We start from the raw sequence: 25,596 nt of genomic DNA on the forward strand, positions 1-25,596 counted from the left end.
GACAACACATACTCTAAGCAGGAACAGAGAAGCTAAGGCCCTGATCCACAAAGGTATCAAAGTTCCTAAAACTCCCACTGATTTCAATAGGCACCTAAATACCTTAGGGTGGCTGAGCTTAAAGAACTTTCCCAAGCTCACTTAGGAAATTGCTGTCAGGGAAGGGATCTGAACCTTGATCTCCCAAGCCCCAGGCTAGCTCCCTGACCAGCCAACAATGCATACATCTGTCCCCCTGCCTCAGTTTCCCCCTGTAGTGTGGTGATAAGGACATGATCTAGCTCAGACCGGGGTGGGGATGGTTGATCAATTGAGAGCGATGCTCTGCCAGGACATTGTGCCATTATGTGGCCCAGGCTCCCTCTCGGAGCTCCTCATTCAGGATTAGCCTTTCTGCTGGCGCGTCTGCCTGCTGGCAGTATTCTCCGTGCTCCCACAGGCAGGACAGGTTAGAAAAAGGTTCCTGCAGTGCAGGGATGTGGGGAGGCCAGTGCATAGGCCTGGGCTGGTTACCAGTGGTTATAAAACAGGGACACAAAACACATTATGAAGGCAACAGCTCATTGCAAGGACTGCATGTACCTGGCAAGCGGCACAGCTCCAAGCACTGGCACCTGGGAGCTGGTGGAACCGGGAACAGCCATGTGTTCCAGTGCCCAAGGTGTGCAGGGAACTAGGGTAAACCTTTCTGTGTATCGATCCTGGGGTGTCTGTGTGCCAGGTATAAATGCCCCCCACCATGTATTGATCTCGGGGGCATGTCCCAGGTATAACCATCCATAGCCATGTATTGATCCCGGGGTGTGGAGGTCCCAGGCCCCCTACCAGGTATTGATCCCACAGGCATGTCCCAGGTATAACTGTCCCCTGCCATGTATTGATCCTGGAGGCGTGTCCCAGGTATAATCACCCCCTGCCATGTATTGATCCCGGAGACATCTCCCAGGTGTAATTGCCCCCTGCCTTGTATTGATCCTGGGAGCATGTCCCAGGTGTAACTGTCCCCAGCCATATAGTGATCCCAGGGTCGTGTGTGACCGGTTCAGTCACAGAGACCCCTTTGGACTGTTATCTGATGTGCTGAGACTACCTCTGAGCCTGTTTTCTCTGCCAGTTTGGGCCTCCAGAACTCTGTCTTGTTGAGCCAGATACGCTAATCTGCTACAACTCAGACCTAGGGTCTGACCCACACCCCCAAAGCTGCAGATTTAACTGAAAATGGCTTAGCAAGTGCTCCTGTCTCTCACACCCAGACGCCAAGCTCCCAATGGGATCCAAACCCCAAATAAATCCATTTTACTCTGTATAAAGCCTATACAGCATAAACTCATAAATTGTCCACCCTGTATAACACTGACAGAGAGATATGCACAGCTGTTTGCTCCTCCACGTATTAATTACTTACTCTGGGTTAATTAATAAGCAAAAAGTGATTTTATTAAGTATAAAAAGTAGGATTTAAGTGGTTCCAAGTAATAACAGACAGAACAAAGTAAGTTACCAAGCAAAATAAAACAAAACATGCAAGTCTAAGCCTAATACAGTAAGAAACTGAATACAGATAAATCTTACCCTCAGAGATGTTCCAATAAGCTTCTTTCACAGACTAGACTCTTTCCTAGTCTGGGCCCAGTCCTTTTCAGACCAACATTATGATTTATGGTCTGGGTCCAGCAATCACTCACACACCCCTGTAGTTACAGTCTTTTGTCTCAGTTTCTTTCAGGCATCTCTTTGGGGTGGAGAGGCCATCTCTTGAGCCAGCTGAAGACAAAATGGAGAGGTTTCCAGGGCCTTTTACATTCTCTCTCTTGTGAGCAGAAACCCCTTTGTTCTTCTTTGCAAAGTCACAGCAACAAAATGGAGTTTGTAGCCACCTGGGCGAGTCACATGTTCATGAATGATTCCGCTTTTTGCAAGCCAACACCATTGTTTACATGTTAATTTGAACGTTCCAAGGAAAGCTCAGATGTGGACTGGCATCTTCCAAAGTCCACTGTCATTTAAGTGTTTCTTGACTGGGCAATTACTGAGAATAGTCCTTTCTCAAGAAGCTAACAAGATGCTTCAATGATGCTACTTAGAATTAAACACACTGAGATACAAGTACATAGCCAATATTCATAACTTCAAATACAAAAATGATACAGACAGCATAATCATAACCAGCAAATTACATCCTTTCTATAGACACCTTACTTGACCATCTTTGTACAAGATTTGGTGCAACTATAGGACCTTGGTTGCAACAATGATCTACATGGTCACAGTTCATGTCAATAACATCACAGCGTGTCCCAGGTGTAACTGCCCCTCATGCAGTGTGTTGATCTCAGGGGAGTGTCCCAGGTATAACCGCTCCCTGCCATGTATTGATCCCATTGGGCCAGGCTGCAATGCCCTGAGCGAACCCTGTATCTATGGGGCTGCATCCAGGCTCAGTCCAGGTGATGCTCAGTGCATGAGAGACTGGAGCAGAAGCAGCTGTTGCCCCTAGGAGCACCTGTCTCAGATCCACTGAGCAGCTGCGATGGCAGACCAAGGCCTGGGAGCAGAGATGGGAAGTAGGGTGTATGTCTCCATTAGCCCATCCCCTAGCCCTGGCAGTGGTGCCTCCTGTTCCATTGGCATGCTGGGACATGTGCACTCAGCGGGCGCGTCAGGTGAGCACTGGGCCAGTCAGCTGCCTCCCATGTGTGCCCGCAGCTATGAGGGGAATTGGGGGCAGATGGGGGCTGGCCCTGTGGGTCGGAACCCCTGGACAGCAGGAGATTCGGCTTTTCTCTCTAATGCCCTGAGCCAGCCCCCAGCTCTGGCTCCAGGCACGTTTGTGTCTGGGCTGGGTCCTGTCTTGGGAGTGGAGCCGGACCAGTGTCATTCTAGATGCTGCCGTGTTGCCCCACCCTGTTAAATATCACAGTGTGCCGGGGCATGTTCAGGCTGAGTGGTTCCCTGCTCCTGCCACTGGCTGCTGCTGAACCTGCCCCTGGCCCTGGGGATGTTCTGTGGGCTGCTGGGCCTAACAGCCTGGGGTACCCAGGTGGGGGAGGGGCTAAATCCAGGGCCCTGGGATGGGCAGACCCCCTAGCATGTCTCAGGCCCCTCCCTGCTGTTCTCCTGCCCACGTGCATGATAGGGTCTGTAGCTGCTAGCCTGGCTGGGGTCCTGCTCTGGCTGCTCTGTTCATGCCCCCTGGGTTCTCTCACAGCATTCCTTCGGTCACAGCCAAGTCCTGCTCAGTGCCAGGAGCCCCCCAGCTCTGCCCGTGCCCATCCATCCCGATCCACAGCTTCACTGCTCTTCTAGCCCTGGGCTCCCCCAGCTCTGCCACTCTCTTCTGACCCACAGCCTCACCTCTCTCCCTACACTAGCACTTGCCCTCCCAAAGTGCCTGAGCACTGGCCCAGGCCCCTGCCCTGGCTCCGGCTGGGGGGTAGGGTGAGTGAGGGGCTGAGCTTGCCTGCTGCCCTGGAAGACCTCTCAAGGCATCTGTCTCTTCCAGGAGCTCTCCTCCTGCTCAGGCTGAGGGCAGAGGAACAGGCCCCTTCCCATCATGGAGCCACTCCTAAGCCAGAATCCCAGAGCAGGGGCAGAGCTGGGTTTGGCTTGAAGCACAGCTCTTCAAGACCCACTCCAAGGAAGCCATCTGGAGAGCAGGCATGGAGCTTGTGCCAGCCTTCCACCCCGAATGTGCAAACTGTGTGCCAGGCGTTCCTGCTCATAGCACTCCCCTAGAGGTGGCTGCATTTCACTGGTGGGAGAGGAGATGCCCTATACAAAATGGGCCTAATCCCCACTTGTCTTGACCCTTGCCGTACCTGTGCAAAGTGGGTGTCACATGCTGGCCCTGGGGTGAGTGGGGAATGCTTGCATCGGGGCCTTAGGAGAGCACCTGCAGGGAGAGCCCTGTGCTTGGTGCATTGTAAAGTGGCCAGACAGGGATGGGGGATGGCTGTGCATGCAGGGACTGGTGGTGGGGGGAGGTGTGCCAGCTAAAAACCCAGCCTAGCTCCTTCCAGCTCTTTCACTCATGCCCTGAGCCAGGCACTTAGCATGACTTGGAATTGAAAATACCCTCAGTGGCCCGCCCCTGGGGCTGAGCCACGCGGGCGACACCCTCGTGGGGGAACATGTGCAGCCAGAAGGGAGGGTGATTGATGTGCCAGGCACCATGCCTGGCACCATGTTAGGTCATGCCTGGAAAATCTCACGCCAATGCTGTGGGTTCTTCTCGTTTCCACAAACAAGTCACATCAGATGCAGCTGCTTAACCCCTGAGGGCCTAGACACAGCCAGGACACTAAGAAAGGGCTGGGCCCTTGGCAGGAGCTGTGTAGTAGGGCTGGGAGCGCAGCGTCAGGCTGCACTGGGTTAGGCATCCGATTTAGTTTCATTTGGTTGTCTCTGAGCTCGCTTATTTCCTGCTGAAGCCTTGGTGGAGCTCCTGAGGCTGAGCCAGCCCAGCTGCCAGCTCTAGGCTACACACAGGCGGCACCCTCATGTGGGGACACGTGCAGCCAGCAGGAGGGTCACAGGATTGCTGCGCCACGAGCCATTGGCTGGCACCAAGTCACGCCACGCCTGGAAAATAGCAAGCTGCAAGTACATGTGTTCTCACAAACAAGCCATTTCTGAGAATCCAGATATGGCAGATTAACCCTTCGGGGCCTGGACGCTGCCTGGGTACTGGGAGGAACAGTTGTCTGCAGTCTGGGGTGGTGAATGACACAGGGACAGCCAATAACCCTACCTAGCCCAGCACGCCAGGACAGCTCAGTCCCTTGGTAACAGGGCAGATGTCATTTTTTGGGGCTGCATAGACAGATGTCTCCAATGAGTGCGTGAATGGGACAGAGGTGGAGGCAAACGCCCTGAAACATGCAGGCAATCCTGGCCCCCTGCAGGCTGGGAAGGCCGATGCCCAGAGCGCGAGCTGGGCAGAACTGGAGAACATTGCCCAGGCTCTGGGGATCTTGTGTTTTCTAAATCAAGCCACTTCTGAGCATCCCCGAGCCAGCAGGTTAACCCTTCATGCCCTGCTGGTATCTTAGCCTCTGAGGAGGGCAGCGCTAAACCACAAGAGCCCAGGGTCTCCAGGGGACCTTCTGGGGAGAGAGTAGAAAGGGGGCAGGAAGCCAGGCTGGGCTGGTACAGGTGAGAAGAGCCTTGCAGCGCTACAGAGTCCCCCTTGGGTGAGCAGGTTCCCCTGCAGACCCCACCCCCAATGCTCCCCTGAGCCCAGTCAAAGACAGGTGCGATCTGGGGCAGGCTGACAGCTCTGGGGCCAGCCTGGGCAGCCTTATGGTCCATGTCGTACCATTGGCAAGCTCCTCCCCCCTCCCCCATTCACTAGGGAGTCCCCGGCCAGTCCTTCCCCCATGCCTACGCCCCACCGTGGCCTCAGGGACCCTGGGGGATGGGACCAGCATGCAGCTTCCCAGGTGGGCAGGGCAGCTAGGAAATCCCCCTGCTGGAACCTGGGGACAGCAGGTGCTTGCATGGGGCTACTTTTGGAAGGAGATGTAGGCTGTGCTGGGAGAGGCCCTGCCCTGCTGGATGGGCTGGCAGTGGCCAAGGGATGGGGCCAGAGTTGCTTTGGGGGTGGCAGCCCCCCGCCCCCGCAGCACATCCCCTCAGAGTCTCAGCTAGTAGCTAGGCCCCATCTGCATGCGTCTCTGAAGCCCAGGGCTTCCTTGCTGGAGCAGGTGGCCTGTCCTGCTAGCCTATGAGGCTGGCTCCGGCAGAGCCCCGGGCCAGACGCCTCAGAGGATGAAGTTAACCTTCCCCCAAGGCAGCCCTAGCCAGCTGACTGTACTGGGGCTATAGGACAGTTGGGAGTTGCTAGCATGACCCACCCAAAGAACATTCACCCAGCTAGCCAGGCCTCCTGGGAGAAGCCCACTGCCCCAGCTCTGGGGGTGTGGGCTAGCGCTCCATCTGTGGTGAGCAGGGTTGAGCTAGGGCCCAGATCAGATCAGTGCTGCTGCCTCTGACAGCCTGGCAGCCACTTACCCACCTCCTGCCATGCAGGGAAGCAGCAGCCGCATTGCTGGGGCAAACCCAGGAGCGCTGTGCGGCCGGAGCTGGGCAGAGCCACCAGCCACATGGGGAGACGCGCAGGCAGAAGCAAGGCGGGGTCAGCCAGCGTCAGGCCAGGCAGCTGACTGGGCTCACCTGGAAATACCAGTGAGAGCGTTCCTGGGGCTGTCCTGTCCTGCCAGCACCTGCCTGGTGATGCTGCTGCCCTGGGAACACCCAGCAGGGAGAGGGCTCACGACCCACAGTCAGCTAGTGCAGAGGGCAAGGGAGGTGGGGGGGCACACAGGGCACAGGAAGAAGTTGGGGGCACAGATAGCAGCCGAGTAAAGAAGTGAGTGCTGGTAGATGGACAGAAATGTGATGGGGTGAGTGTGGTGACTGAACTGATCCCCTGCAACCACATGGCTTCACTGGGGGCAGGGGGAGAGGTGTATGTGTGTGGTTGGACAGACAGACAGCAGGGGCGAGGGGGTGAGCAATGGACAGTCGGACAGTGGAGGAGTGTGGAGGACAGATGGACACTGTGTGTGTGTGTGTGTGAGAGTGTGTGTGTGTGTGTGTGTGTGTGTGTGTGTGTGAGAGAGAGAGAGAGAGAGAGAGAGAGAGAGAGAGAGAGAGAGAGAGAGAGAGAGAGAGAGAGAGAGAGAGAGAGAGAACAGACAGCGGGGATGTGTATGGCTGGACAGACAGTGGGTGTATGTGTAGATGGACAAATGGACAGGGGATGGATGGACAGACGGACAACGGTGGGGAGGGTGGCTAGACAGATAGACAAGCTCAAGCTCATGGAGACACGAGGGGAGGCCGGTGACAGTCTCAGGCTGGGAGGGCACCACAGTCCCTTCAGAACGTGCCATGCTCCCCAACCAGTCAGGCTGGCCAAGTGAGCAGCATCACTCCAGGATGCAGATCCCAGCCCTGAGCCACAGTCCCCACTCCTGTTGGTTCAGGGGCTTTCCATAGCCCCCCTCAAAGCAATGCACCCGCAGCTTGGCACCCCTCTGTGTGCACAGTGCATGTACCATGCGTGTGCTGGCATCAGTGGCGGTGGGGATGCACCAGCCCGGGGGCAGTAGGTGAGAGGCTGCATTGGCATGTGGTGCCTGGGCACTGCAGAACCATGAGCAGCACCATGTGGAGAATGTCCCCTCCAAAGCTGCAGCAAGCGCAACTCCCCTTCACCCATGCCCGCGGCTGGGCCTGAGTTTGTCTGTTTACCAGGCGTTGCCCAGGGAACTGATGTTCTTGAAGCTCTGTGGCTCTTCTGCCACTTCCCCTTCTGGCATCACTAACTCCCCAGGGCTGACTCTGAAACCTCCCCTGGGCCCAGCTGTGCTGGATGCGGCATCAGAGCCCAACAGCAACAGGAGAGAGGCTGCCAGGCGGGACCGGTGCTAGGGGTTTTAGCGCCCTAGGCGCACGGCAATTTCGCAGCCCTGCGCCCTGGTCCGGAGGCTCCGGTGGAGCTGCTACAGTCGTGCCTGCGGAGGGTCCGCTGGTCCGCAGCTCCGGTGGAGCTGCCACAGTAGTGCCTGCGGGAGGTCCACCGGAGTTGCAGGAGCAGCCGACCATCCGCAGGCACGACTGCAGCAGCTCCACCGGAGCTGCCTGCCACCCCCTCTGGCAAAATGCCGCCCAGCAATAATCCTGGTGCCCTAGGCGATTGCCTAGGTCGCCTAAATGGAAGCGCCGGCCCTACTGCCAGGTGCCATCAGGAGCCCAGCCACCTACCAGCACCCCCCCCCCGCCCGGGCACTGCCAGCCCCACAGGTGACTCCCCAGCCAGCCTCAGAAACGTGACCTTGGAATAGTTCCTCTGTTTAAAATAATGAATGTATTTCTAATTCCTAGTGCCCATCCAGCCCTGGGTACCCCCCAGCTCTGCCAATGCCCCTCAACCTGTCTGCTATCCCTGCACTGGGCTCCACACACAGTTCTAGCCTCTCAGTCCTGGCCCACAGCCCACCCCTAGTCTAGTCCTGGGCCTTGCCCAAGCTATGACTGACACCTCCCGCCCCCACATTGTGCTGCATTTTCGCATTAGACACTGTCTGCAAGGGACTCTTTGGACCCATGTACCCCTATGCTGTATTGCACTCAGCCCTCAGGCAGTGCCCAGTGCACACAATTGGCTTTCATGGGCCAGGGGCTCCACGGTTCCCTGCCATTGGACTCCTCACCTTTGGGGCATCTGTAAATTGCCTGACCCAGGGCTGAGCTGTCAGCCTCCTGCCTGAGCAGAGGTGTGCTGGCTCCCGTACGCTGGGATGGCGTGGTGGGTGACAGGGCTCAAACATGAACAGGCAAAGGGGAACATGGGATTGGCTGGAAGGAAAAGACACCTATGTCCTGCAGTGTGAGTGGGGTGAAGCCCCTGCCTGTGCAGGGGAAGGGGAGCCTGCCCAGACGTGCAGGGCTGGCTGCTCATACGATGACCAGATAGCAAGTATGAAAAATCGGAACAGGAGGTGGGGGGGGGGGTTAATAGGCTTCTATATAAGACAAAACCCCAAATATCAGGACTGTCCCTATAAAATCAGGACATCTGATCACCCTAGCTGCTCACCAGCTGCTTGGGGAGCAGCATCCCCACTGTGCTGGGTTCCCCATTTGCAGCTGCATTGTCCAGCATCTCCTATCAGGTGCAGAGCTGAGCATGTGCTGCCTCCCAGCGCCACATCCTTCGAGGGGCTGCAAGCCTGGAGCCAGGAGGCTGGGAAGCTGTGAGCCAGGGGAGTTTAGCTGGGGGGGGCTCAGCCTGGCTACAAGTCCTTGTGTCAGAGCCAGCTGGAGCTGGGGACACTCTGAGCCATGGGAGCTGGCGTGGCCTGACCTCCCTGCTGGAGCACCTGCAAACCCAGCTCCAGCAAACACAGCCTGTCTTGCCCATGTGCTGAACCCAAGGGCAGGAGGAAGCACGAGCCACATGCCTGCAACTCTTCATCAGCCATTCAGTAGGGTGAACACAACCAGGGTTCAAGCCTTGTAGGGCATTTCAGGGGCTGTTCCCGTGGGGCTGTGACTCTCACCTGCGTTACCCCTCCCCCCCCCCGTTACAGTCACTATGTAGTGGAGGGGACATCAGATTCAGGCAAAATCATGGCAAAGCTGATACAGGATTCAATCAAAAAAAGCCTTAAGGCTGGACCGGGGTTTTGCAGTGACTTGTCAAACCGACCTGCTGTCCACCTGGGATGCATTCGGACCATGTAGTTATACTAGACGTTAGTAACATGTTTGATTTAGTACCGCACAATGGTTGGCTTACAAAACTAGCACTGCAGGTTCACACTAAACCCATGTGGGGTAGTGATTAAGAACTGGGGCCTGACAGCTCTCAACTATGTAATTCTCACTGCAGAATCATCACCAACTGCAGTGTTGAAGTGGGGCACATAGGGCTCCGTTCTGTGTTCAGTGTGTTCAGTGCCAACATGGACCATTTTGCAGCTGACATGAAGCTGGGCAGCACGGTAACGAGCAGAGTCGTATAGCAGATGCAGCATCACTGGGGAGCTGGGCCCAAACAAAATGCAATGCCAGGTCATGCACCGAGGAGCGCAGGTTGCACCCTCAGGCTGGGGGCAAGGAGAGTAGTGACTGGGAAGGATTTAGGGGGCCTAGTGGACAAGCACCTGCACACAAGCTCCTAATGTGACATCGTGGCAGGAAAAGGGCTAATGGGCCCATTGGCTGAGGGCCCAGGGGAAGAGTGGGTAGGAGTCGGGAGGTCACCCCCTGGGGAGCAGCAGAGCACCCCCTTTTTCTCTCTGCTTGCCATTTCCTGGGGAGTTCAGCCCTTACCCCAGCCCAGCCTTACCACCCCACACTTTGCCTCTTTCCATGACCCATCGCTCCAGGTATCCCCACAGCCCAGCCCCACTGAGCACAGAGGAGGCCATGCCTGCTTTGTTACTCAGGAGCCGCTCTCCCAAAGGTGCTCAAAGCATTCCCTCCAGCCATGCTGGGGACGGCTGCCACTGACCACACAGACAGCTGCATCCTCTGGGCACCATATGCGGCTGCAGCCTGGCAGGTCCCCGTGTGCATGGCGTAGGGGGCTTGGCTCAGCATGGGCGGGGGTAAAGTGCAGACAGGCAACTGGGTGGCAGCCTGGCAGGATGCTGTAGCTCAGTCATGCCCTGGAATGATGCCAGTGGGGAATCCCAGGCCCCTAAGCAGGAGTGAGAGTGGGTGGGGATGGAATCAAACAGACCTGGCTAGGCAGAGCCGTGTTGCGCCCTGAAGCTGAGAGCAGCTGTGGGGGAAGGTGGTTGGGGCTGGACAGCCCCTTTCTGGGCAACTCCCTGGGCAGAGTGGTAGGTTCCAGCTGGGCATGGGCTGGGAAGCTGGGCAGTGGGTGGAGGAGGAGGGGTGGGCACCACACTGCTAAGCCAGCCTGCTGCAGGACCTGGGGCACTGTTGCTCCAGATAGGTCAGAGGCTGCACTGGAGACTGGGGTGCTGGGAACAGAGGCAGAGGGGTCACTGCCTCTGCCAGGTGCCCTTCCCCCCTGGGGACTGATGGGAAGGGGTGCTTTGCCCGTTGGGGGGGTTGCCTCTGGAAATGGCAAAGCTCTGGCTGCTCATTTGCCCCCCAGGGGCCAGGACAGGGTTGTTCCCTTGAGGATGGGGTCCCTCAGAGCTTGCCCCAGGGGGCACCTCCCAATCAGCTTGAGTCTCACTGCATCCTGATCCCTGCACCCCCTGGCACCTCCAGATTGCTGCCTTCCCTGGGCTCCTAGCTCCAGTGCAGGGACGGTCCAGCCCTTTCCAACCTGCATACAACGGTCTTTTTGCTTTCTTCCCAGCGGGGCCCATCCTGGTGTGGCTCCCCCATATTCCCAGCGGCATCCACTGACACGGCTAGAGAGGAGCACTGGTGAGGGATGATATGGGGATGTTCTTCACCCCAGGAGCTGTGACCCTCTCATTGTGCCCTCATACAGCACTCCTCTCCTCTCACTGATGCCAGCTCCATGCAGCACCCACAGCCTAGCCCAGCAGCTTGGGACAGTGCTGCTGCTTGCCTGGCATGTGGCTGCACCGTCCGAAAGATCTTCCTCCACGGGCACCAGTCCCCTTCTGTGGGCTCAGGACTGAGGAGGCACCAGCAGAGATATGAATGAGGACTTCAATGCACCTGTGCACGTCCCTCATTTTCAGTCCCTTTCCAGGCCCCCACATCCCTTTTCTAACAGCCCAGCACCCAATGCCCCTGCACACTTGCCCCCCTCCCCCACCAACGCAAACTCCAGGCCCCCTCGGCTTGAGCAGTTGTACTACCCACCCTGGTGGTGCCAGCGCCCACCCCTGCTCTCATCTTACAGGCTGCAGTGGGGATGGGGCCCCCGGCAAGGCTCCAAACCTCAGCCCACTAGGCTGAAATGCAGAGGGGGCTGGGATCACTGACTCCTCCATTCACACACCCTTCAGCGGCTTCACGTTGGAAGTCAGCAGCATCCAGCACTAAAGGGAGCTTCCAGAGTGACCAGTTGAAGGCATTGCATCCCATGCTGCATCTCTGCACGGCATGCTGCATCCCACTGGACAGCAGCCCAGGAATGTGTGGGTGTGGGCAGAGGGAGCTCCCTGACAGAACCACACCACAGATGACACCAGTTGGTCTGTCTCTGGTTACTGCACACAGGGGCTGCGGAGTCCCTCCCTGCACAGCCTGAACCTCAGCCCACATCCCATCAAAGCTTTTGGAGTTTGCCCCCCCACCCCCAAGCACCTATCCTCTCCCTGCCCCCCAGGCCCTCTCCCCCCACCCACAGGCACTGATCCTCTCCCATCAACACCATCCTATCCCCACTCTTCCAAATACCCAGCCCCTCCCCCCCACACTGCCCCCTCTCACCACTCCCCCATTACAAAGACACACCTCTCTGCATCTATATCAAAAGTAGAGTTTATTGCCATTTCTAGCTAGATTCACGCATTCACATTAATGCTCTGACAGTCCAATGTCGAAAGCGATGCCCCGGCCGCTCCACGAGGGGGGGGATGCTCACGGAGCAAATAACCTCCGCTCTCACCCCCCCCGAGGGGCCGTGCCACCCCGTCCACAGCAGGCGGGTCTCATTGGCATGTTTCATTATAAAATCTCTGCTGTGGGTATCCTGTGGCCCTGCGCTGGGCAGGCCAGAGGAGGGAGAATCTCCCTCCCGAGGGGGTCTGTACACAGACTGAGCTATGTATAAAAACCTATCCCACAGCGACACAACTCCAGTCACCCATTTCCAATCAGCATCTAAGCGTTCCGCCTCCACGCTCGGCTGGAATCCCCAGCCAGCCCCAGGCATACAGCTATGGGCAGCAGCATCCATAGAGCCCCGCAAGAGCCCCAGGCTTCGGTAGCCATCCCCAGCGCTGGTTGCGTGTATACATTCCTTAGATGTGCCTAAGGATATAAAGATCCCTGCACTAACGAAACAAAGCTTTCCTTGTAATCCCCAACCTGTGGTGTGCGCAAGCCATGCACTGTCCAAAGCTACCAACACAAAGGTGCTGACAGGGTCAGTTTTCGGTTCCTGCCCCAGGCCCATTCCAGAGTGGCTGTAGGGGCAGATTTGTATCTCTTCAACAACTGGCTTCCTCCAAGGATCAGTCTTTGTCAAGTGCAGCAGGAGCCCAGCTGAACGGTGCAGCGAGGGCACATGACCGGTTGTGCAGCCCCTGCACTCTCAAGGACATGCAAAGAGGCCCCTGTTGGGGGTCGTCTGACTGCGCAGTGTCCTAACACGACACTTCAGAGCCAGTCAGTGTCCCAGCAGCTGGGGCAGCGTCCCTGGCACATCTCCTAGCTCTCGCTAGCTTGGGAAGTTCTCCACATGAGATGAGGGAGGAAACAACTTTTAAGGAGATTAAGTAGAAAGAGTTCAGTGGCTCTGCCCACTCCAAGGACAGAGCCACCTTACACTGCAGAGCCCCTGGTGTGCTGGGCCGGAGCCGCCCTGCCCTGCTCCTCTGCAGATAGCAGATCTGCAGGCAGCCGGGACTGGAATTTCTCCAGCTGCTCAGGGCTGGCCAGCGTTTTCAAGAGGCTGTTCTCTCGCTCCAGCTGGGAGTTCTTCTCCACCAGCTCTTTGATCTGCTCTTTGAGGATCTCCACCTCCTCCCGCACAGCATACATCAGGTGGTTTTTCACTAGATCCTAGGAGAGATGAACCAAAAGCACACTGTTACCAAACCCTTCTGCCACAACTCCCAGGTTCAGCTATGGACTCCGGCTGCAGCCCAGGACCAGCTGGGCTCTGTGCTGCCGTCATCAATGCTCAGAGCTAGCCTGAGCTCCCAGCTAAGCCGGCTGAATCCAGATGTCTGGCTGGAGCAGGGTCAGTGGTTATGGGGCTCTGGCTAAAGGGCTCTCATGTGCAAGAAGCAGGGGATGCTATTAGCACAGTTTAGCAAGGGGCACATCTTCCAGGGACACTGCAAACCATTCACCATGTGGAGCCCTTACTGTACAGCAGATTTGTAACAACTCCCTGGCACCATTCTGCAGGTCTCTGAGCCCAGCTCTGCACCCTTCCCAGTAGGGCTCGGCAATCACACAGGGGCTCCGATCTGCTACCAAGCACCCTCGCTCTAGCCCAGGGCAAGATCACTGCACTCTTTCCCCCATAAGAGGAAAAACAATTTTGGAGTTTAATGTGCCACAGCCCTTGGCATGGCTGCAGTGAAGCCAGGAAGCCGGGCTGGAAGAAGAATCTTGTTGCTTTCCCAGCAGGGACCCTGCCAGCTCCCAAGCGAGGGGTGCGGGTCCCAGGCATTCTAGGGGCAAGGGAGGTGGGGTGTGCTGTGTCCTGCTGTGTCCAGAGGGCTGCAGGGCGCCGGCTTGAGGCTCCGGGCAACGGCACGCCCTGGGGGTCCCGCCTGCGCTTTGGGATCCCCCGACCCGCCCGGCGCGCCGCAGCGGTTAGTGAGCTTCGCCAGCGGAAAACAAAGACGGCGGGAGCCCCGCAGCGATCCCGGTGAAGGGGGCAGGCGCGAACCCTATTGCATCAGCCCGGGGGGCCCTACCCGCGCAGTGACCCCGCCCGTGCTCACCATCGCCTGCTCGATCTTGTTGTCGATAGCCACCACGCTGGCTCCGGAGGCGCTGAAAGACACAAGAAGGCGACGGCCGGTTAGCAGCGAGCCCGATCCACAGCGAGCCCCGCTCCGCCCGGCTCCCCCCAGCCCGGCGCCCCCCGCGCGGAGCCCCCCAGCCCGGACCGTTCGCTACCTGTTGTCCAGTTTGACGGAGACCACGTCCCCGCCAAGCAGCGAGGAGAAGAAGGAGATGGAGAAGTTGTGCAGTTGGTACACGGCCACCTCCATGGCGGACTGGTAGAGCTCGGTGCTCATGGCCAGGGCCGCGGCGCGCAGGGCTAGCGGGCTCTCGTCGCTCGGGATCGGCAGGGCGCGCAGGGGGCTGACGGTGCCGACCATGGGCCGGGCGCGGGACGCAGGGCAGGTGGGCGGACAGGGACCTGACGAGCACACAACAATCCCGAGCCGGGCTCTAGCGACCAGTGGGGGCTGTCCGAGCGCCGCCGCCTTATCTAGGAGGCTCCTGCTGGCGTCACATGGTGTCAGGCTGCGGCTGGGTGGGGCGAGGCTGCGGCTCTGCCATGTCCCCGCCCTGAAGGCTGGGGCGAGCGCAGGGAACTCAGCGCTTTCCGAGCCCCTCCCCCCCCTTTGCAAACAGTGTGTCGAGAGGGTACAGGGGTGGGGGTTAAGGCAGCGGTGCAGAATTTTCACTACACACAAACCCCCGAGAGCTCCGACCCCCCGCTGCAAGGGCTTTGCTAGCAGCCTAGTTCTCTGCTGGAAGCTGGTGTATGTAGACCCCCGGCGCTACTAACCACTCACAAGCTTTTACCCCCAATACACACTGTCTACACGGATGGTGAGGGTCGTTTTGCATGTTGCAAAAACATTGCGTCATTGGACATGCACGTGTCCGGCATTCCAATACCACCCCACCCCTCCCCGAGATTTCTGCAGCTTGCAATATTTCCGTCAGACCCGGGTCAAGGGACGAGATGCAAAAGCAAACGAACCCGGCCCCGGCCCGTCCTCTTGTTGATCGGGAAAATAAAACAGCTTTTAGCCTTTTCCCCTAGGCTTGCAAGCGCTCCGAACCCGGCTGCCAAAGCGAGTGTAAAAATGTGCATGCGGAACAAAACAATTCTCGCTAATAACGCCCAGATAATGGCAGGCTCGAGGCTGCGCCCAGGAGCTGCTGCACCCCAGAAGTAGGTCGCTTCTTAACCAAAGTTACATAAGCTTCCACCAAAACATGTTTTGACGTTCGACTTGAACAGCTTCCAACGGCGCCTGCTGGTGGTTCCCTCCCTTCCTCGCAGGCGCCGGGCGCCCCCTGGCGGCTGGTAGCTGCATGTGCAGGCCGAAAATGCCTAAGAGGAAGGGCCTTAGGAAGATGCTGCTCCCCAAAGGGGATGCAACAAGGGTTATTGCCCCTGTGGGCAGCAGCTTTTGTGCCAGACTGCTCTGGCCAGTACAAACCAGCCCCGTGGGCTCTGGGCTGCATAACTGGACCACAGCCTTGGTGGCCACCGTGTGTTCTTGGCACAAGTGTGTTTTCCCCAGGAGTCCCTAAACCACACGCTAGAGGGCTGGGTGGGTATCATGACCAGATGGGTACCATGAGTGCCAAGGGAGAGATGGGGTCCCTCCTTCTGCAAAATGGGAATTTGCATCATGGCAGTGAATTGTGGGCTTCATATGTATATTGAACACGGGTGCAGGGCTACTGAGCCCCGAGCCCCTCCGTCTGCAGTGCTAGAGTGGGGGCTCCGCAGGGCAGAGTGCTCTGTGCAGGTATAGTGTGTAATGTCCTGGCTTTATGGGTCTGTGTCTGAGAGTGCAATGCTACCATCTGGTGAGTTGGGCCCACACTCAGGATAAGAGGCCTACTGCTGCTACTACCACCTGTGTATCAGCTGGCATGGCTGTTGAGTGGGAGAAGCAGGGTTATGGCTCAGCAGTGTGCATGTGCATGACATTTACACAGTCTGTCAGCAGCACCGGGGCTCCTTGCACTGTAGGCCTCAATCGGAGCTCTCACTGGAGACGAGGATGTTTATAATGCACGCTGCATCCCAGTGTCCCTGCGGGCCCCCACCCCCACCAATGCTGAGCAAGGTGCTGACTGGGCTCAGAGACACCAAGCAAGGCATGGTCCCTGCCTCAAGGTACTCGGCCTCTCACCAGATAGAGAGCAATTCTCTGTGAGGTCCCTTGAGCTGGGCCCTCTGGCTGTTCCCAGCCCAGCTTCCACTGGGAGAGAGGGCCGCTTTTGGCTCAGACATTTGCGTACTTGGATGTGTTTGCTCATGCACTCCATAGTGCTGCGTTAGCTCCCTTCTCTCCACTCTCTGGCACCCAGTGACCGAGGAGCAATATACGAATGCAGCAGCCCATCCTCTTGGGAATGTGAGCTCTGCTCCTGGGTCTCTACCCTTCTGGCACCCAGGGACACTCCTCTACTTTCCCTGTTCCACACCATGCCCAGCCAACAGGAACCAGCCTCCTCAGCTACTCTGGCAAGGCATCTGCGTGCTAGCACATGGGTGGGTTTTCCTAGGGAGGTTCTGAGTGGCTGATGTCAGCCTTTGGCCTCTGCTGGGGTATCTGCAGTTCAGAGGAGGGCTGTGCCTCTATCCCCATGTCTATGGGATCCCCCTAATAGCTCAGAGCAGGCCCCATGATGCCAGGCGCTGCCCAGACACCCAAGGAGCCAGGGCCAGCCTTCTACTAATAAATAGAGCTGCCAGCCAGCCTGAGGTGCTCAGGGTCCTGTCCCCACCACAGCCACCAGAGGATACCCCAGCCCCAGCAGGTCACTAGGAGCGGGAAAGGCAGTGGAACCAGGGCCACATCTTGTGGTTTCAGTAAAGCACTGCACACCCCAGCAGCAGTGCAGCACAGCCCCACCTCGGTTCACACTCATGTGGGCAGAGGTGAGTGCTGCGGTCTCCCTGGGGAGATAAGCGTCCACGTGGGCAGTGCATGGAGAACCCGGGCACTATCTCCCTCTCATGGAGGGGCAGCCCTGCGGCTCCTGGACATGGAGACTCCTTATCTGGGTGGCTCAGCTGGTGAGCACAGCCTGCTTGGCCAGCGTGGGTGCTGGTCGCTGTTTGGATTCCAGAGGGTGGGGCAGTTATTGGGGGCAAAGACAGCAGGTACAGATGCTGATCTAGGGCCCTGCTTGGAGTGGGCCAGAGAGACCAGGTTGTGACTGGGGGCATGGTGCCCTCAGCACCATGTGGGGTTTGGCAGCCACCCTCTGCAGAACTGGGGCAAAAAATAGCTGGCTCTGGCAAAACCTGGAGACTAGGCCTCATAGTGCCGCCCCCTCATCACTAACCCCCGCTGCCCCCCTGCTCCCCCACAGCCCAGAGAGCAGGCCCCAGGCTGCCCCATGGTGCTCCCCCAAGGAGAACCTGACATTGCCTGGTCACTCCTCTGCTCTGCCATGGCCTAGAGAACAGGCTCCAGGCTACCACAAGGAGAACCTTGCATTCCTCTTTCACTCATGCAGTTCCGCCATGGCCCAGAGAACTGTCCCCTAGCTGACACACAGCCAGAGCACCAGCAATTGGGATGCTCAGAGGGCCCTTGACTCTGCTCTCTGCAGCGTGGGGGGCCTAGGCTGGAAAGCTCTGACAGGCAGCAGGCCACATGGCAGACGAACTGCCCTGCCCCAGCCTAATCCTCCCCACAGCCCTGCTGCCACTGATTGGATTCTTGGTGCCTCTTGGCAGATCACCTGGCCTGCCATTCCCCAGGAAAGGTATTAACCTCAGGACACTCCCCACCAGAGAGTTAGGGATTATTCCCAGCTTATGTGCCGTGCCTCACTCCCCAGGCCAGCACCTGCCACTGGAGCCTCCAGACCCAGGGCTTGGTCACAGTCATTCCCAGATGAACTTGCATGCTGCAAAGGCAGCCAGGGAAGAGCAGCAAGGCCCCGGGAGCCCATGTCTCTGCCTCTGAATGAGCTGAGCCAAGGGCACCCAGTGGCTGGGCATGGTGCATTCAAGATGCAGCCTTTCTGGAGGGCAATCTGGGATGCAGCAGGCTCCAGGATCTGTCTCGCTGATCCCTTTTCCTCCTTGGGGAGCTGTGCACTGACACGGGATGGAATAATCACTCGAACACCTTCCACCCAAGGGTCACACTACACCTTACAAAGTGGAACTGGGATCATAATCCCTACATTATAAATGGGTAAACTGAGGTACAGAGCAGGGGCATGAGCCAGCAGAAAAGCCGAGAATAAAGCCTGAGTGCCCTGCTCTAAGCAGTGGCAAACACTGCCTCCCAGGGCAGGGAATAGAAGCCAGGTTACATAGGTCTCTCATCACCCAACCACATACCCCTCCTAGAGCTAGGAAAAGAACCCAGAAGTCCTGACTCACAGCACCCTGCTCTAACCATTAGATCCAAGTCAATTCCAGAGTTAAGAATGGAACCCAGGCCAGCTAGACCCCTGCTGTTACCACTAGACCACTCCATCCCTCTCAGATGGACTCCTGTATGCTAATGCATTACCAGGCCATTCAGACAACTGTGGGCACTAATTCTGTCCCTGTCTACTAACCCCCAGTAGTCACTCTGAACCTCGGGCTGCCTGGATCTAGCCCTTGGACCGCAGCCCCAGGAACATCCTGGCAGGTCCCTAGCAGCAGAGACATATCATGGCAGGAGAGAGTGGAAGGGATCATCTGGTTTCCCTGTCACGCATCCCTCCACCACCCTGACGGCACACGTGGGATCCCATGGCTTTGCTCAGTCTGCACCTGTAAAAGCTCTTGATCCTTGCCAGGTGACCCTGACTCACATCAGGGGCCTGGGGCCAGGAGATCAAGCTCAGTCCCATCCCAGCACTCCTGGGTCTCAGCCTCTTGTTATTGAATCTCTGGTCACCCTGGAAGGGATCCTGGCAAGGAAAGGCAGCTGTAAGCTTGGAAGTCCCTGGAAGCAGTGGCACTGCAAAGAAACCGAAGAACGTGGTATTCTCTGTGCTGGGGCCAGCCCATGGCAGGGGCATCCAAAGAACTCATTAAAATGCTACAAGAAAAGAAGAAAAGGCTGGCTCTGGGTCTGCTGGGAGCAGCTTCTGGAATCTGTGCATGGGCAGAAATGGCTCAAGGTAGAAACAAACTGGTCCTGGGACCAGCAACTCTCAGGAGGGGTCAGGGCCAAGCTACCCCCACAGATCCTGGGTAACAGATTGGCCCAGAAGAAACCTGCCACCTACACACAAGCTGCCCGAGCTCAGTAAGGAGGGACCCCTGGAAGAAGCAGCCTCTGAGGAGAAGCGGTTGGCAGGGGCCACCCTGGAGTGAGAGTGGTCCCAGGAGTAGGCCAGGGAAAGGAGCTAGGACGCTTCCAAGAGAAGGAACGTGAAGGACCTGGAATATCCTGAAAGGAGGAACCAGAGGCTGTTCTTCAGGGGAAGGGAGCGGAGCAGCCTAGGGGTCCTGGCCCCCGACTTGGGGCTTGGCCTGGAGTGCCAATGGCTGAAGCACCATGTGGTATTGGATTGCTCCTGAGATAGGCCTGAACACAGTCTGCCTTTGGCTTATGTTAATCCTGTCATCAATACGTGAGGTCCTGAAGGGTGCTTTAACGCTCAGGTGGGCTGGTTTGCACCTGTCTATATCTGGGTGAGGGGAAATAAGGCAGGGCTTGCATGCGGTGTCAGGCCTAAACACTAGATGGCAGGCAGGTGGAGCCAGTGCACCCACAAGACCCTAAACCTTGACACTGGGACACAGAAACCGTTGTGCAAAACTCAGGCAATGCTCATAGCACCATGTGAAATACTGGCCCATCAAGGAGCTTCTCATGGTGACATGTTTCACGTGCACCTAGAAATGCTGGCTTGGCTCAAGTGCAATCCATTCCCCAAGCTGCATGTGACACGCTCAAAGAAGAAACACAAAATGCTCCACCCTACCAACAGCTCAAGAGAGGAATTCTGGATGGACCAGGATGGTCAGCAGAAGAAACCCAGACACCTGGATCTTCCTAGGACTATCCAGCGGAAATGACTGTACGTGACAGGGTTCTGCACAGAGATCACTGTGTCAGACTAGCACACAAAATGCCAGAGTCCACAACGTTTAATTGGAAAGTGGAAGAACAGACCCAAAATGTCTTATGCTGGCCCAGCATGAATGCCGCTATTGAAGATAAAGTATCCAAGTGTGAAATCTGTACTCAAGGCAGGAACCCAAATGCAAAGGAACCACTGAATATCTTATTGCCCTTATATAAATCCATGGTATGCCCACATCTTGAATACTGCGTACAGATGTGGTCGCCTCATCTCAAAAAAGATATACTGGCACTAGAAAAGGTTCAGAGAAGGGCAACTAAAATGATTAGGGGTTTGGAACGGGTCCCATAGAGGAGAGATTAAAGAGGCTAGGACTTTTCAGCTTGGAAAAGAGGAGACTCGGGGATATGAGAGAGGTATATAAAATCATGAGTGGTGTGGAGAAAGTGAATAAGGAAAAGTTATTTACTTGTTCCCATAATATAAGAACTAGGAGACACCAAATGAAATTAATGGGCAGCAGGTTTAAAACAAATAAAAGCAAGTTCTTCTTCACACAGCACACAGTCAACCCATGGAACTCCTTGCCTGAGGAGGTTGTGAAGGCTAGGACTATAACAGGTGTGACAAAGTTCCTCCTCTACCTTGGTGGGTCCTGCGCTTATTGGCAGATTTGCTCACCTCAGTGATCTTCCCCTCTTGTGGAACCCACAGTCTGGGTCAGCTCCTCCTGTGTCTGATCAGGAGTTGGGAGGTTTGGGGGGGGGGAACCCAGGCCCACCCTCTACTCCTGGTTCTAGCCCAGGGCCCTGTGGATCGCAGCTGTCTATAGTGCCTCCTGTAACAGCTGCCTGACACCTACAACTCCCTGGGCTACTTCCCCATGGCCTCCTCCAAACACTTTCTTTATCCTCACCACAGGACCTTCCTCCTGGTGTCATGATAATGCTTGTCCTCCTCAATCCTCCAGCAGTATACTCTCTCACTCTCAGCTCCTTGCCCTCTTGCTCCCAGCTCCTCACACATGCTCCTTCTCCTCTGGCTCCTCCCTGCCTGACCGGAGTGAGCTCCTTTTTAAATGCAGGTGCCCTGATTAGTCTGCCTTGATTGGCTGCAGGTGTTCTAATTAAAGTAGCTATCTCCACTGCCTTCTAGAAAGATCTTAATTGGCCCCAGGTGCCTTGATTAACCTGGAGCAACTGCCATTTGGTTACCACGGTACTAGGGATTTGTTTAGCCTGGGGCTAACATACCTGTTTCTCAGTACTTTACTGTAGCCATCTGGCCTTGCCCCATCACATATCCCCCCCCCTCTGCTCAACACCATAGGATTGGGCAACTTGGGACGCCAGGCAGTGTGCTCGTGAAAGGCCATCAGCGTTGCCGTGGTGGCATCCAGCCCTGTGCCGTATGCGGAACTGGAATGGTTGGAGGGATAAGAACCACCTGGTGACCCTTGCATTCTTTTCCTTATTTCTCTGCATCCACTGGAGGGGTGAATGGTCTGTCACAAGAGTAAATTGCCAGCCTAAGAGGTAATAACACAGTGTCTCCATGGCCTATTTGACAGCAAGGCATTCTCTCTCGACTACTGCATACTTCTCTTGGGAGCAGCTTTCTGCTTAGGTGGAGGATGGGGTGTTCTTCTTCTCCAATCATTTGTGACAGAACCGCCCCCAGCCCCACCTCGGAAGCATCTGTTTGCAAAATAAATTCCTTTGCAAAGTCTGGGGCTATGAGTATGGGGTCATTACAGAGAGCTGTCCAAAGGTCTATGAATGCCCTCTCTGCTGCGTCGGTCCACTTCACCATGTCTGGACCTCGAGCCTTCACGAGTTCCGTTAGAGGACTTGCTCTACTGGCGAAGTGGGGAATAAAACGTCGGTAGTAGCCTACCACACCTAGGAACACATGGACCTGCTTCTTTTGGGTCGGCCGGGGCCAGTTTTGAATCACCTCTAGCTTATTAGTTTAGGGCTTCACTATACCCCTTCCTACAATATATCCCAGGTACTTAGCCTCTGCTAGTCCTATGGCGCATTTAGCGGGATTAGTGGTGAGGCCAGCCAGCCTTAAGGTGCGTAGTACGGCTTCAACTTTCTCCAAGTGGGTTCCCCAGTCTGGCATATGGATGACGACATCATCTAGGTATGCGGCTGCATAACTAGTATGGTGGCGCAGCAGCTTATCCATGAGGCGCTGGAATGTGGCTAGGGCCCCATGTAGCCCAAAAGGGAGGACTGTGTACTGGAATAGCCTGTCCAGGGTTTAGAACGCTGTCTTTTCTTTAGCTTCTTTGGTCAGGGGAATCTGCCAATACCCTTTTGTCAGACTCAGTGTAGTCAAGAATCTGGCACTACCCAGTTGGCCAACCAGTTCATCGATGCATGATATGGGGTATGCATCAAATTGGGATACTTCATTCAGTCGGCAAAAGTCATTACAGAATCTCATGGTACCGTCAGGTTTAGGCACTAGAACTATTGGACTGCACCACTGACTGTAGGATTCTTCAATAACGCCTAATTCTAACATTTTCTTTACTTCAGCCTTGATTTCCTCTCTTTTGGCTGCTGGGATTCGGTAGGGTCTCAGTGTAACCTTGGCTCCGGGGATCATGCGGATATGGTGATAGGTCTCAGTCGTCCGCCCCGTTTTGTGGAGAACACATCTCGGTTGCGATTAATCATGTCGGCTGCCTCAACCTTTTGATTTGGCGTCAAGTCGGGTGATATCCTCACTTGCTCGTGTAAGTTATCCTTCTGGGGAAGGGTCTCCTGGGTGACTAAGCATGCCTCTCGATCATGCCAAGGTTTTAGAAGATTGATGTGGTAAATTTGCTCAGGTTTCTTGCGGCCTGGCTGCCGCACCTTATAGTTTACCTCTCCCACAGCTTCAATCACTTCGTAGGGTCCCTGCCACTGGGCCAACAGCTTGCTTTCTGCTGTGGGCACCAGGACCATTACTCGGTCCCCTGGTTGGAACCGTCGAAGCTTTGCTTGGTGGTTATAATGAGTTCGTTGGGTCTCCTGTGCTTTCTCCAAGTGTTCCCGTACAATGGGTATAACTCGAGCTATCCGATCCCTCATCTGTAGTACATGCTCGACTATGTTCCTTCTGGGATTTGGCTCCTCTTCCCAGGCTTCTCTGGCTATATCCAATATGCCCCAGGGGTGGCACCCATATAGTAGTTCGAATAAAGAGAAACCTGTAGAGGCTTGTGGAACTTCCCAGATGGCAAACATGAGGTAAGGCAATAGGGTATTCCAGTCTTTCCCATCTCAGCTCACCACTTTCCTGATCATGGACTTGAGGGTCCTATTGAACCTTTCCACAAGGCCGTCTGTTTGTGGGTGGTATACAGAGGTCCGTAGGGCTTGTACATGGAGCAATGAACAGAGATTGTTCATCAACTTGGACAGGAAAGGTGTCCCTTGATCGGTCAGTATCTCCTTGGGTAGCCCAACCAGGAAAAGATCTGTAGTAGCTCCTTAGCTATTGTCTTGGAAGCTGTGTTGTGTAGGGGAATGGCTTCTGGGTATGGGATTGCATAGTCTAGTACAACCAGAACATGTTGGTGGCCCTGAGCTGTCTTCTCTAGGGGCCCAATCAGATCCATGGCTATGCGTTCAAATGGTACCTCTATTATTGGAAGAGGTATCAAAGGGGCCCGCAAGTGTGGGCGAGGGCTATGTAGCTGACACTCTGGACAAGAGGTGCAGTATCGCCTGACATCTTCATGTACTCCTGGCCAGAAGAACCTCTGCAGGATCCTGGCCTGGGTTTTCTCTACCCCTAGGTGTCCTCCAAACAGGTGACTGTAGGCGAGGCTCAATATGGCTTTTTGATGTTTTTGTGGCACCAGAAGTTGATGTATCTCCTGCTACTGCCTTTGCAACACACGGTACAGGAGATCTTTCTTCACTATAAAGTAGGGTCCTGGACCCCGGACCTTCCCCTCCACTGGTGTCCCATCTATCTCAGCCACCTATTTCCTGACATTATCATATCTAGGGTCCTCTGCCTGATCCCTCCCGAAAGTCTCTCTCCCAGGACTAACCTGCCTGAGCTCCCGGGGCCAGCTTCTGTTTCTTCCAATGGCTCAGCACCATCATGGCTGGGGCCAGCCTCAGGCTCACCTTCCATGTTGGTAGTTTCTCTGATGGCTGCTCATGTCCATCTGCCTACTAGCGCGGTCTTCTGGCCCTGGGTCAGGATCCAGGTTCCCAAGGCCTTTGCGGCCTTCCTTTCTTTTTTTGGCTTCCAGGCCTTTTGTGGGGCTGAGAATAGATCCTGAGAAAACTCTGAAAACATCGGGGGTTGACATTCCCCCAACGATGAGTTGCTGCCAACAGGGTCCCCATCTCCCTCCAGCCTCTCTGGGGGGAGTAAATTATCAAACCCTGGATAGTCCCTCCCAATGACTACAGGATATGAGAGTTTAGGAACTATGCCCACTGTCACCTCAATGGGGTTCCCCTGAACTTCTATCTCCACTGGGATGGTGGGGTAATGGCTCACGGCCCCATGCACGCATGTCACTGCTACGCGTTTGGCTTGTAGCAGCTGGCTACTTTTTACCAGCTTACCCGATATAAGGGTGATAGCACTCCCCGAGTCCACAAGTGCTGTAGTCTCTACTCCATTTATCTTCACCAGCCTGGTGTAGTTATGCGGGGCTAATGCGATGCCCGCAAGGTGGATAAGGGAGCATGGGACTTCCCAATCCCCCAAGTTGCATTGCATAGGCTCCTCGGTGCTGGTACACTGTGCTGCTATGTGTCCCCACTCCCCACATGCATAACATCTATAATTGTTTCTAATCATTCCCATATCATGTGGGTTAGGGGGTTTAGTCTCAGAGTTTCCCCCACTCGGGCCAATCCCTTCCTTCTGGGGTCTCCACTGGTTTTCGGCCCCCCTCTTCCTCCACCCAGGACTCCCCAGGGGTTTGGCTGCCCCACCTTCCAGGGTTGGGGTTGGGTGTTTGCTACGAAAGGGGCTTTCCTTGGGTAGTCGGGTCAATTCCCTGGCTGTCATGTGTCTTTCTACCAGCGTGACCATCTCATCATAGCTGGACGGATTGTTCTGGCCTACCCATTTGCGGAGATCTGGTGGCAGTGCCCTCATGTATCGGTCGATGACCAATACCTCTAGTATCTCTTCCAGACTCCAGGACTCTGTTTGCAACCACTTTCGTGCAAGATGGATGAGGTCATACAGTTGGGACCGCGGGGTTTTGTCTTCCTGGTATCTCCACTCATGAAACCACTGGGCCCGGACTGCAGTCGTTACCCCAGATCTGGCCAGGATCTCTGCTTTCAGCTGGGGGTAGTCTGCTGCAGCCTCTTCAGGCAGATCATGGTAGGCCTTCTGGGCCTCCCCACACAGGAATGGGCAAGGATGCCAGACCACTGATCTCCAGGCCAGGCCTCCTGTAGGGCTGTCCTCTCAAAGGCCAGAAGGTATGCC

General features: G+C 56.0%; 1 protein-coding gene across 1 annotated transcript; it reads right to left on the minus strand.

Annotated features, from left to right (window-relative positions):
* Window positions 1-11,934: 11,934 nt before the first annotated feature.
* Window positions 11,935-15,233, minus strand: LOC115657125 (TSC22 domain family protein 3-like). Its single transcript, XM_030574458.1, has 3 exons — window positions 14,272-15,233; window positions 14,094-14,145; window positions 11,935-13,197 (listed from the first exon to the last, which is right to left on the minus strand). The coding sequence occupies exons 1-3, from the start codon at window positions 14,475-14,477 to the stop codon at window positions 12,958-12,960; spliced, it is 498 nt and encodes a 165-aa protein (XP_030430318.1). The 5' UTR covers window positions 14,478-15,233; the 3' UTR covers window positions 11,935-12,957.
* Window positions 15,234-25,596: the final 10,363 nt, after the last annotated feature.

Source organism: Gopherus evgoodei, chromosome 9 (genome assembly GCF_007399415.2).
Source record: "Gopherus evgoodei ecotype Sinaloan lineage chromosome 9, rGopEvg1_v1.p, whole genome shotgun sequence".
Taxonomy (NCBI): Eukaryota; Metazoa; Chordata; order Testudines; family Testudinidae; genus Gopherus; species Gopherus evgoodei.

Excerpts from the sequence above, each read along its gene's own strand:
- LOC115657125 (XM_030574458.1), bottom strand. The coding sequence starts at position 14,477 with ATGGTCGGCACCGTCAGCCCCCTGCGCGCCCTGCCGATCCCGAGCGAC. Across the intron at positions 14,146-14,271 it reads TCCGTCAAACTGGACAACAG|CGCCTCCGGAGCCAGCGTGG; the intron begins GTAGCGAACGGT and ends TGTGTCTTTCAG. Across the intron at positions 13,198-14,093 it reads ACAAGATCGAGCAGGCGATG|GATCTAGTGAAAAACCACCT; the intron begins GTGAGCACGGGC and ends CATCTCTCCTAG.